Source organism: Crocuta crocuta, unplaced genomic scaffold (assembly GCF_008692635.1).
Source record: "Crocuta crocuta isolate KB4526 unplaced genomic scaffold, BGI_CrCroc_1.0 scaffold125, whole genome shotgun sequence".
Lineage (NCBI taxonomy): Eukaryota > Metazoa > Chordata > Mammalia > Carnivora > Hyaenidae > Crocuta > Crocuta crocuta.
Genome location: NW_027531143.1, coordinates 2,389,573 through 2,403,473, shown reverse-complemented (window position 1 = coordinate 2,403,473; position 13,901 = coordinate 2,389,573). Strand labels below are relative to the sequence as shown.

At 35.4% G+C, this 13,901-nt stretch overlaps 1 protein-coding gene across 1 annotated transcript in view; it reads right to left on the bottom strand.

Moving 5' to 3' along the window:
* Positions 1–13,533, bottom strand: part of PTGFR (prostaglandin F receptor) — a 50,387-nt gene extending 36,854 nt beyond the window's left edge. The window contains exon 1 of the mRNA XM_077771143.1: positions 12,736–13,533. Within this exon, the coding sequence (XP_077627269.1) occupies positions 12,736–13,533 (798 nt within the window). The remainder of the gene's footprint in view (positions 1–12,735) is intronic.
* Between the last annotated feature and the right edge of the window lie 368 nt (positions 13,534–13,901).

Below are 13,901 nucleotides of genomic sequence, written 5' to 3'. Positions count from 1 at the left end.
GTAATTGAGTGCTCAGCTGTTTCTTTATACTGTTTAGTAGATAAATAATCTCTGGGCGAGTTGAATTGATTTGAACTTGAGATTTCTGCAACCATATAAAACAATCCAAGAAATTCAAAAGAATGATGGCATAAACAATTTGGCTACATCTTAATGTCAATTCATACACAAGAGAGGTATTAGAGGCAAGGGCACCAATATAGATAGAAGAGGTTATCCATTCATCTTTACAGCCAAATATAAATGGCATGCTAAATCGACCATATGGAAACCCACATCAATCTAAAACTATCTAAATAAGCAGAATGGCTTTGTATTGCTACCATTTAGCTTACACAGATAAACCTAAAGCATGCAATTAGGAGAGGGTCAATATCACACAGCAGAAATTATTCCTGGACAGGTTGCTGGATCAGCCACCATGCAGGAGAGAGTTTAGCAAATTGGCTTCAGCACCCGAATCCATAGATCAGCCTGCTATACACTCCAGGGGATGAACTAAAAAAACAAAGATCTCTTCTAAATACTGTGCATTTAAAACTGCTTAGTGGTTTGTTTGTGTGTTTTTTTTTTCCCCTTTTTTCCAGCAAGCCTTTATATTCCTTTGAAATAAGAAACAGTCTGCCTTTGGACTTTGAATAGAGAAAAGAATCACCACACATCCTACAATCATTTCAAACTGACGGTGTGCTATCAAAGTCTATAAAGACTCTGGAATTTTTAAAAATTCTTTGGTATGTCAGGTATTTTTTTGATTCAGAAATAGTACATTAGAGAAATAGTGAAATTGTCAGTTGCAAAACTATGTAGTTATAGAAGCATACAGAGATTAAACTGTATCAGAAACTAATTCTCTGCACTGCAATGATCACAAGCATAATAAAGACATCTGTTGCTACTTCGTGTTGCAATTTGGAAATAAGCTTTTACATTAGGAAATGAGGAGTAAGAAAGCATTTACACAACTCTTTCTTTCTACTGGCAGTTCTAGTCCAGGTAAAAGTGCATTTGTAATATCAAAAGACCCAAAGAACATGTTAGGTTGGAGGAATATTCTCAGAAGTTTCTTCCTAATGCACAGGTCTTGGGCAATTCTAAACCAAAACCTCAAGCAGGACTGGATGAAGGACAGGCCAATGGCAAGTGCTGATGTCCAGAGTTGTCAGGAACAAATTCCTGACACTAATCACAATTGATTTGCTTTCTAAACTGCAAATTTAACCATGTCCTTCTGTACACTGACTCCCTCCTTATTTAACTTCATACTTCCTAAATTTGCAAAACCAAAACAGCTATCAGAATACAGGTAGCAGAATATAAGAAGAAAATTTACTCCCCATATTATTCTATTTTACAATGTCAGGATTCTGGAGCCCAACCAAGAGGTATGGGGGCATGGCAGAGAAGCGGGGAAAGTTCTACTTGTTCTGTTTGAATATTATTATGATGCTGGGTTCTATTAATAAGAATAGTACCAAAACTTTCTTAGATTATACCAATAATAGTAAATGCACAACAAAATCCAGAATATTCAAGAAGTCTAATACCACTATTGTAATAAAATTGCTTACCTTAGGAAAAAAATAAGAAAAATATAATTCTATAAATAATAATCTTGATTTAATAGGTATGTATTGAACTTTATAACTTAAAAAAAGAAAATGTAGATTCTTTTCAAATGCCCATGAAATATTTACAAAATCTGATAGTAAAAGTTAACTAATTTGAAAAGAGGAAAATTTACAAGTTGGTATAAGAAATTTTTAAACTATTAAACTGTATAACCCTCTGCAAAGCTTAATTTAAAAAGAAAAAATACAAATATTATATGAAATATTGGTAAAATAAACACATAGAAATGTATCAACTTTATGTATGATAAATATAAGCTAATAGTTAAAACATCTTCAATTATAAAAATTCTCAGTATAAAAATTTGCTGCTAAGTTTATGCTCTTGATGAAATTGATTAAGTTATTTGAAAATATACCAATGTTGGCTCAAGAAAAAGTAGAAAACTCAATCCAATAATCAGGAAAAACCCTGAAATCCTATAAGAAAGCATTGAAATGATGCCAAAGCACCACAAAATAGCTAACATCCAAGTTACTCAAATTATTCCAATATATAGAAATAGAATTTCACTATTTGTTTTTTAAACTAATATAATTCTAGTACTAAAATGAGAATAAAAAGAAAGAAGGAAATTATAGACCCATATAACTTCTTTAAACACAAAAATATGCATGAAAGACTTTCCCCTCTAATACACAAATGCTCAACAAGCCTATGAAAAGATGCTCAACATCATTAGTCAGAAAGGAAATGCAAATCAAAAGTATAATGAGCTACCACTGGATATCCACTAAAACAGCTACTATAAAAATTTTTTTCAAAAGAAAATAACAAGTGTCAGTGAAAATCTAGGGACACTAGAACCCTCATACATTAAGAAAATAACAAGTGTCAGTGAAAATCTAGAGACATTGGAACCCTCATACATTACTGATTGAAGGCATAGTGGTGCAGCTATTGTGAAAAATAATTTGGTGTTACCTCAAAATGTTAAACATAATATTACTACATGACCCAGCAAATTTCACTACTAGTTATATACCCAAAAAGATAGAAAACAGTGTTCAAACAAAACTTTGCATACAAATAGCAATGCTATTCACAATAGCCAAAGCTGGAAACAACCCAAATGTCCACCAGCTAATGAATGTATAAACAAAATGTGGCGTATCCATAGAAATGAATATTATTCAGCCACCAAAAAAAATGAAGTACTGATACATGCTACAACATGCATGAACCTTGAAAACATCATGCTAGGTGAGAGAAGTCCACATATTTTAAGATTTCATTTATAAAAAGTAACTAAAATAGGCAAATCCATAAAAACAGAGAGAGCTAAGTGGTTGCCAGGGGCCACATGGGGTGGGAAACGGGGTCTGAAGAATGATCACTAACTGGGTATGAAGCTTCCTTTTGGGGTGATGAAAATGTTCTAGACAAGACATCGGTTACACAACATTTTAAATGTAAAAAATGTCATGGGATTGTACCCCTTAAAGTGGTTAAAATAGTGAATTTTATGTTAAATGAATTTTGCCACAATAAAAATAAATTATTATTCCAAATACGACTCTGAGTATGGGAGATTATGATAATGAAAAGGAATCTTGTAACTGATAAACTGAAAGCACCTCTAAATAAAATGTGAAGATGATGGTAATTGTACAAGTTGAAGACAGATCGGTAGGGTAAAATAAAGGGTCCAGAAAGATCCAAACACATTTAAGAATTTCATACAAACTAAAGGTAGAATTTTAAAGAGTTGCACAAAGATAATGGAATAAACTATTCTCGTACAGCTAGCTAACCATTCAAAAGAAAATTCATATCATTAATCTACAAATTAAACAAAATACACTATAAATGTACTAAAAACATAAATACAAAAAAATGAAAAAGCAAAAGTGCTAGAAGAAAAAAGAGATGAATACCAATATCATCTCAGCCCAAGAAAAGTATTTCTTAAAATGAAAGCAGTAACCACCCAAAAAAATATTGATTCATTCGCTACTTTTATAAATTAAAATACTAAATTAAAAAGGCTAACAATGAATGTGGAAAAACAATTGCTTTTACAATAACTGACTTTAAGTTTATTTTTATACATTAGCATTTTCTGCTCTTTGTTATCCAAAGAGTTCTTGCAAATGATTCACAGAAACCTAAATATCTGGGGGAAAAAAAAAAAGAGAATGCCCAATTATATAAGAAAAAGAAAGTTTATTCTATTAATCAAAGAAATTCAATCAATATATTTTCCCTATCCAGTAAGTAAAAGGATACACTTAGAATGCTAATAGTGGTTATCTCTGGAGAGTGGGGATTTGGGAGATTTTTTTTTGTTAATTATAATTTGTAGTTTACTATATTTTTACACTAAAATTTGATACTTAAAGAAAACATCGCATGTTTTAAAGTAGCTTAAGAGGAATAGTACACAAAATTTAATATTCCTCAATAAGCAAAAAATATCTGTGGAAATAAAGAGAAGCCTTTCCTTTCCAAAGACTCTCTCCCTGGGCTTTCTGCTTCCTTCTCTGCCTAGTCTCTGCTCCTCTCCTCTCTCCTGCATTCTGTCTCCCAGGCCTTCCTGGGCATTCCTGTACATTTCATTTTCCTTGTTTCCTGGTCCTCTAGTGTGAACATAAACGCAAGAAGCAAACTAAAGGAATACATAGTCATAATAACAATATCAACTACTCTTGCTGGGCTGCTACAGCAATATTATTATCATACAGCAATATTATTATTTATTACTTATTAATGCACCTTTGGGCCCAGACATTCCTCCACTCACACTAGAACAATCGATAAAGCAATCAGCCCTTTGCCGTGCTCCCAAACAAGCCTGGAAAAATGCAAACAGTTATATTTATCCCACATTAAAAATGGAAAAAGAAGGAAAAGGAGGATGTACATATGAGCAAGAGGTTGGAGAACAGAGTGTAAAAAACATGGGTAAAAGGAAGAAGCTAGAAAATATGATTCCTAGCGTGTGCCTCAGGAATACTTTCCCAAAGTCAAGTCTCTATCTCGGCTTCACCCTCCACCTGCAGAGAAATCCCACGTTTTGCTCAGCAAATGTCTGCTGAATGAACAGTCAATGAGGAAAATAACAAGTACATTAAAGAATAAATGAATTATTTTATTTTCTTCATTTCTGAATTTCAATCATTATTTTCTCTATTTTCAGTCCTCTCCAACACTTCTTTAACGTAAATTCTCAGTAGGAGTTGGTGGTTTCTGTAATGCTTCACTTCAGCAACATTTACTTCTCTTCTATATCTTGAGTCACTTCTATTATCAAATGATAGCATAAAATGCTGATTTGAATTATTAACTTTTTATGATCTGATTTAATTTTTCTGGTACTCCTGTTCCATTATTGAAAATTCTTCTAGCTTTTAATAGTAGTTTATTACAACTTGCTGTATGCTGATCTTGTTCAAATCTGTCCAAATACTATCTTATCTGTACATTTTTATATCTCTAGGAATTATATCCATTATAATCTCTTTTCTCCTTGGTTTTTACAGTTTACATGACTTCACTTAGGATCACATTTACTTCCAGTAATTTTTCCTCCTCAGTGATGTACTATAGAAAATTTTCACATTCATGTTATCAAAAATAATCTCATCTACATATATTCATAACAGAATACCTGTTATCCTGCTAGAACAGAAAATATATTCAAATATCTTCATATTTCAATTTGATACACATACCCTCTCTTCTCATTGTCTACAAATATTGTTGCCTATATCATAGATACTGTGAACAGTTAAATCACAGAAATTGTTACTATAGTATCTAAAACACTGCCTTGCACAATGGTAGGTGCTCTATAAATATTTGTCAAAAAATAAACAAGTAACTTGTGGACCACCAAATAAACAAATAACTTGTGGACAGCCATCTACTATAGCATTCATTATTCATTTGACAACTAAAAAGTAACTCCAATCAATCATCTCATTGACAAAGTGATTGTCTGACAACATTAATATTTATTTTTAATTTGAGACAGAAAGAGCACATGAGCTGGGGAGAGGGGCAGATGGGAGAGAGAGGGAGACAGAGAGAGAGAGACAGAGAGAGAGAGAGAGAGAGAGAGAGAGAGAGAGAATCTTAAGCAGGCTCCATGCCCAGCACAGAGCCCTACATGGGACACAATCCCACGCCCCTGGATCATGACCTAAGCTGAAATCAAGAGTCAGATGCTCAACCAACTGAGCCACCCAGGCACCCAAGCATTAATAGTTAATCATAACAGCAATACTAACAATAATAGTATAATAACTGAAGCATATGATACTATGTTGGGCACTATTTTAACTTACATTATTAACTTATTTAGCCCTCACAACAACCCAAGAAAATGAGAACTATTACAGTACCTATCTTACACCATGAGGAAAAGTGAGGCCCAAAGTGGTTATGGTCACATAGCCAGGAGGTGGAAGAAACGGGACTTATCTTAGCTCTCAGGGTATGTTTTTACTTCAAGTTATAAGCTCTTAGAGGAAACAGCTTTATCTCTCACTCCCTGGAGCTACTCACAGCTTGAGCATAATGCCTTATACCTAACAGTCTCAATCATGTTGAGCTATTTTAACTTGATTTAAATAATTTATATACTAATACCTTATACATTATTATAAAGTATTAGAGTATTTGAATTTGAATAAGATGCAAAAAATTAGCAGGCAACATCCTTACTTCTTGTGAGACAGTGAAATAAGGCACAGTGACCCAAAACTTCAGATAGAAATGTCCAAGAAAAGTTTTATGAAGCTGTGAGTTCCCTGTGCTCCTTTCCACTGCAACCGAACCTTCTTAATAGAGGAGAACACAGAAAACATCTGACCTAAACAGGGATGATTATTTGTAACTGAGACGGTGGATGGCAGTAAAAGGAATAGCCTTTTTGAGTATTTGGAGATTTTAGATTTACTACGAGCTAATAACTGTACTCTGAGATGTAGAGACCAAATCATTTTTTCTGATAGTACTTTTAAGTAAGTGGCATTATTATAATTAGTTCACAGATGTACAAAATTGGCTTAGAGTAACTCCACGTCACAGCTAAGAGGTGGTAGGTCTGGGACCCTGTCCTCTGCCTGTACTTGAATAACTACAGTATCTTAAAGAGAAGGCTTAATTTGGAACTATGCACCAAAAGCTAAAATAAATGCTTTGACATAATCCAATTGTCTCTGTCTCCTTCACCACCACACCACAGCCACTCCATTCTGGCATTTCACTGTCTGAATTCTTTTTGAGGATTTATTAGCCAAGAAGAAGTGAGAAAAACCACCTCCCTGTCTGTATGAAGCCATACTTGTATTCACTCTTCTGTGGCATTACCATACTTACACCCAGGACAGAGATGGACAGAATGACAAATTTACACAAGCTTTGAAAAGTAGTATTTGCAAAAATCAAAAGACAGTTTTCTCCTATTGGAGGAAGTCCTCTCTAAATATAGATAAAGGGCATTGATATATGAGGTAAAATTTCGTGTGGCTATAAATGCCTTCCAGAGCAAATATAAATGGAAGGCACTTTATATACTCCCTGTAAGGATAAGACTAAACAAATAAAGCTAAAACTGGCAACCTGGAGAGATTCTGGGCACATTAACATCTTGAGTTGTTCTTTAAATGTTTTGGAGCTTAATAAAAACCCGAAGACACATTAAACCAGAAGATTTTTATAACCAAGAGAGTATAAATAAATCCACATGTCTCTGATTCATTTACACTTGAATCATTCAAGCAATGTTTTTAAGTGCCCTCCCAATGTCTATGGTATCTTTGGGCATTTTTATAACTCTTTCTCCTTAAAAACAGGAAATCATGTTTTGTCAAGAGTAAATGAACTTAAAATACCAAAAATATTCCACATCACTGTACACATCTAAAACAACAGATTTTTATGAAAATCCTCAGCTTAGTAAGGTCTTTTTTAATTGATTGACCTTTGCAGGACCAATTTTACACCATACGCTTCCACGGAGAGAGATAATAAACTAAAAGGAATTCAACTCCAAAGGCATATATATAGCTCAATATACTAGCAGAATCACACTGTATACCTATGTGTAATATATGTTCTAGTTAGATAGTACATGATGAACAAATGGGCTTCTGAAAGACTGTCCTAAGCCAGATTCTGCAGGAAACAGACTCTGAGACAGAGATCTGCGTGCAGGGAGTGTCCCAGGAGTGTAAGGTGGTGAGGGAAGCAGGGTTTGGCAAAGAGGGAAGCAGAGCTCAGCACATTCGCAAGACCTCAGCCAGCAAGGTCTAAATTGTGGATGACCCTTCAGGAATGCCTAAGCGAGGCAAGGGGGTAAGAGCTTTGTATCTCCACCATCCGTCCCTGCACACACAAGTGACCAAAGAGAGAGGGGACATCATTGTCAAGGCAGCTTCCGTTGGCTAAGGGTAATTTCCCAGAGAGCAAGGCTCACCTATCACTTACCATTAGCCCTCTAAGACCTATTCATTATGATGCCAATACGTTTAGTAATTCAGTCAAACTTCAATCAGCTACCTAATTTTGTTATTTATATCTGACAAACATGTTAGTGACTAAATGTTTAACTACATTGACTAGAAACACTAGCGTAAGAGTATTAACCTTTAAAAAAAATCAAGCTCAAACTTTCTATATGCCAGAGAACACATTTCTTGGATAAACCCACCTACAAAAGAAATCTATGTACTTTTCATATACTTTACACTTCATTTCCCAAATAAATTATCTTCTATCCCTGAAGAGAAAGTAAACAAACATATGGCCTTCTAGTAAAAGATTGTTGAAGTTTAATAGCATCTACAGTTGCTGACTTAGAGAACAGATTAAAAATTACCATTTGGTTTCAGTATTTGCTTAATTAACTCTTACCTACAAAACTGCGAATCTACATTCTGGTCAATCATTTGCAATCTTTTGACATTCATACTACTTAAGTTACAGTCAACCAGTCAACAAGTATTTATTGCTCTGCCAAACTGTTGAAGTAAGCATAGCAATAATAATAAATTCTTTTCAGGGCTACATATTCTAGAAATGGAACATGAAAAAGAATCATTACTTGTATAAAGGCAAAAATAATATCAAGAAAATGTTACTTGATGTGTGGATAAATGAGGTTTTTTCCCTCTCACTCTAGAAATGTCAAAAGAATGTCTTTAAGATTTATTTACTGAGCACAAGTGATTCACCTAGGATACATACAAGACAATCTTATAACTACCATTTGAGTCTTAAAGATTTTTGTATTAATTTGTTGCTAAATGAAATTATAAACTAATAAGTGTCCATTGTAGTTTCCTGTACTTTTCAGTTGGGATTGTAAGTGAATGAATTTATATGAGTTCACCATGTTTAAAACTATAAAATCCAGATATTGTAAAATTTTTAATTTAAAAATTTTAATGAGCTATATTTTAAACTAATACCATCTCTGCACTACATTTCTAAATCTTAATTCCTGAAAACACCCATTTCCTCCTTTGGAAAAATACACATTAAATTTTTAAAAATTTTAAAAAACACCACGGGGGATTTTTTGGGCAATAAAACTCTCCTGTATGATACTGTAATCGTGGACATATGTCAATACACACTTATCAAAATTCACACAATCCGCAACACTAAGGTAAAACACTACAGAATTTAGTCAATAGAATGTAACAGTATTGGCTCATAAATTGTGACAAATGTACCACACTCAGGTAAAGCTTAGTAATAAGTATAACTGGGGGTGTACGAGGGACATGAGAGGGTATATGTGAACTCCGTGCTTACCACTCATTTCCCTATAACCCTAAAGTTACTCAAAAGAAATAAAGTCTTCTAAAAAGACAAAGGAAGAGAAAACTCAAACAACAGGATCATCTTACCTCTGTACTGATTGAACTCAATCATCAAAATTAATAAAGTATTCCTTTTGTCATCAGCTACAATTTAAATAATATTAGAAATTATGCCTCTATTGATAAGTTTTGATGCACTAAATCTTGTCAAGCACAAACATTGTCATCCGGATTACTCCTCTGATCCTTTTCACGTGTGCACCTGTATCTTTGTTTCAGTTTGAGGTTTGAACAAGACAATAACAGGTCAGAAAATATGTACAGATGTTCATTCAAATTATAAATCCAACTGATTTATTGGACTTGGACTGTATGAATCCAACTGATTCATACTCATCAATCATAGAAAGAAGACACATGATGTAAAGTAGGGCGCTGGGGAAGCTGTCAGCATTACAGTACAACTATGGGAATCCATAAACTTGGCTTTCAGAGATACTTTAAAAATGGAGAGTAGACATATGTGGAACTTAAGAAACAAAACAGATGAACACAGGAGAAGAGAAGAGAAAATAAAATAAAAAGAGAGAGGGAGGCAAAGCATAAGAGGACAAACTGAGGGCTGGTGGAGGGGTGCTGGGTGGGGAGACAGGCTAAATGGGTGATGGGCGTTAAGGAGGACACTTGTTGGGATGAGCACAACACCTTGTTGGGTGTCATATGTAAGTGATGAATCACTAAATTCTACTCCTGAAATCATTATTACACTATATGTTAACTAACTTGGATTTAAGTAAAATTTAAAAATTAGAAAAATTTAAAAAATGAAGAGTAGAGAATGATGCTTAGTCATTAATATCTGTGCAATTTTTCTAAGTATTTAAGGGGAAAAAAGAGAAATATTTCAAATGAAATATTAGTGTTGGGTGCTATTTTGCATTCCCAAACCTGAGTGTTTTATGAGGGCTACATTTAGAGCTGTCTGATGGCCTCAACCTAACGCCCAAGGCACATGTGTCCAGACCACAAAAGTTATAAATCCTTAAGTCAGAATGTGCTATGAAGACCCAAGTCTCCACAAGGGAAACCAGAAATGCAAAGAATGCTTCAAATAAAATACCAATCCATCAAGGAGTATCTGTGATATATCTACCATGCATCTCACATAGAAATAATTCTCACACTGCTAAAATGCATTTTAGAAGTATTAATACATTGGTGTCACAGGTATATTGATAACTTGTAAACAGAACACAGATCTCAGAAAATGTTTCACAAAAATAAAATTATGCTTCCACTAGAAATATGTTCAAAATATGAATTAAATTATATCTACTTTAACAGTGAAGGAAACCAAAAATTCAGAAAGAGGAATTAGAGAAAAACATGAATTCAAAATATCCATGATGAGCATGAAATTTTGCCACCTTCCACCATCTCACAGCACTTAACCTGTCTATCATTCCTATTTCTCAGTCAGAAGCCAGAATGAAGCAGGATTTTAAAGGTGACTGAGAACAAACAAAAACCAAAGCACCAGTGATTACCTCAGTTGTCCATACTATCTGTCTCTCACTGAGTTCATTATTCCATTGTTTTCAGGTTCTCTCCAGGGCTAGGACCCTCATTTAAATTTTTTCCTTAAATATTTTCAGGTACTTCTTTTCTCACCTTCTTCACATTCCCTTTCCAACCCCCAAATTAATTTCAGTGCTACTCATACTCACTTTTTATTTGGAAAAGCTACTGTGTTTCAAGGCTTAAGGGGGGTTGGGGGGAGAAGGGAAATTCCTTTTGTTGAGTGGTGTAAATTAAAATCTCCAAGAATGAGCACTGAAGTGATTCCAAGTATTGATAGAGCTGCTCTCTGCTATTCAGATTCAAATAACTAGACCCTGAGCCCAGATCAGATCACTGCTCGGGTTTACCCAAGGCCTCCTAAATTGACAACAAGCAGGCCTCAAACTCTTGACCTGCCACTGACAAACCCAACCCGACCAATGGTGGTTGGGGTCTTAGGACCAGTTCAGGCATATCATGAATGAATATTTAAGCGATTTAACAATTGAAGGCGCTAAATTCAAAGTGTGAGGACATAATACAAATAAAGAAATATTCAAACAGTGGAAATCCTCTTGTGAAATAAAATCAGCTGTCATAGAATCTGCCGGCAACAGAAGCTCTCCCCAACTTTCTTGTGCATCAGGACCAGCAGAATTGTTTATTAAAACTCCACTGGCAACAGTTCTTAGACACTGGTCCTGCTGGGGGCCTAGGAAAACTGCATCAGTAGCAAGTACTGGGCAGGGTATGACCACAACCTTTGTGTCCCATCTACCTTCGTCTCCCCAGTTTGCCTCACCTCTGCCTGTGGACCACCTCTCGCCCATTTCTTCACTGGTACAGAAAAAGGAATAAAAATAATCCTTGCTGCCATGACTAGCTATGTACAGAGGATTCTTTTCTCTTTCATGACATGTCTCCCTTTCCATCATAAAATGATGGAGTTAAGGCCATACTTATCAATCATAAGTATTTTGTTCCTTCTACCTAGAAGGTAATATAAATGACTTATGTTTGTTGCTAATTCCTTAACCTTAGCCTTCATTCCCAAATAAAAATATCAAGCTGTGAAACATAGCTACTGCCTACATTTAAAAAAAAAAAAAAAAAAAAGGAATGGAATGATAAGGGAAGGATTCTTGGCTCTCCTGCAAATCATACCTCCCCGTGAACTATTGGCATTGTTCTTGGGTTGGTGAATGAACTAGTGATCTCTTCACCTAAGCTATCCATAGACTTCACTGGCACTATCCAACTATCTCAACTCATCACCTCCTCTTGCAAGCCAAGACCTAGTCTTATACATTTAGAAACACTCAGTAGCTAATATGCCTTTTCTATACATTAAAAGTCTGTGTGACTTGCTACCAAGACTTACTTAGTTGAGTCCACTCCAATACTGTATTATACTTCATCATTTTTGTTTCACATTTTAGAAACCAATCCTATTAAGGATATTAAAACTATGTTACTCTGTTAAAATTACTCTTTACTGCAAGCAGGTTACACTATGGCTAGAATTGTTTAGCGAGCCCTTTCTTTCAACGCAGGACTTGTGAGGAAATCACCATATGTACCGTAAATAGCTTAATTCTAAGCCAGAGATGAGTGCTGACATAAGTTTTGGGGAGGAAGAAATTCCAGCATTTAAAAGACTGAACAGGGTTCCCCATCAAGACTAACAACCTTGAAAAAGACAACAAACCCCGTATTAAACATGGAAAAATGGAACGAAGCAGAAATTGTCAAAACGTTAGACTCTTACCAGAAATGGACTCCAGCAAATGCAGGAGACACACATTATAGCCAGGAGCTGGATGACCATTTCAAAATGATGAGACCTGCCTTGTCTGTGCTGCTGACTCTTAAATTTAACTCTTAAAAGTGTAATTCCTGTGATGGCATTGCACAGGAATGAAACGCCAAGGGCTAAGAGCCCCAGAAAAGAAAAGAGTAGAAGATAAAACCTATCTTCCCAGTCTTTGACGTGTTCTGTTTTGTAGAAACACCAGGTCCTCGATGCTTGAATTGTATAGTTTCGATGCCCAAGGATGGGTAGCAAAGCTATGAAAACAGCAAACAAGCACACTCCACTCAACATCATTTTCACATGTTTGGATGTAATTTTCGTTGAATGAAATATTGGTTTGGTGACTCCAAAACATCGTTCAATGGCCATCACACTGCCTAGAAAAAGTGGGCACAGACCAGAGAATACCATGCAGATACCAAAAATACTGCAAAGGATGTTCGACTGGTCAAAACGGATCCAGTCTTTATCAGAAGCGTATACAAAGACTGCTATAGCTCCATTGATGAGGTGGCCAAAGAAGTCTGTGATTACCAGGGCACTAGCGAAAAGCAGAAACGATGCCTTGGACTTCTGTCTAAATCTCTGATAGGCCTTCATGAGAATAGCAATGGCAAGGCTGTTTGATACGATTCCCACTGTCATGAAGATTACTGAAAAAAATACTGAAAACCGGTTTTCCGTCTGGCAAGTTGTATTTGAAAAGAGCCCAGCTTCAGGAGACACTGGCTGTTTGGAATTGTTCATAGACATTGTTGTGGAGATAAAAAGCTGGCCACTCAAGTCATCTCCCTCTCAAAACACTCCAGGCTTCTAGTCCGGACATCTGTGGCATAAAGACAGAGGAATTATGAGCACTGGATAACTGCTCATCTGACATTTAAGACCGAAGCGCCCCAGCACCCTGTGGTGAGAATCAGATGTATCTGGCCTATTATAAGCAAGATTGCATCATACCAAAGCAGCACACATCTGCCTGTGGCTCCACATTTCATGTTCAAGGTAAAGAAGCCACCAAACTTGAGACCCTTTGGTTAACTCTGTGGCCCCTCTGCAAATGGGCTCCTCCTAAATCTCCTCCTGACACTTCATAAACACCTTAAAACTTTTAAAGCTTACAA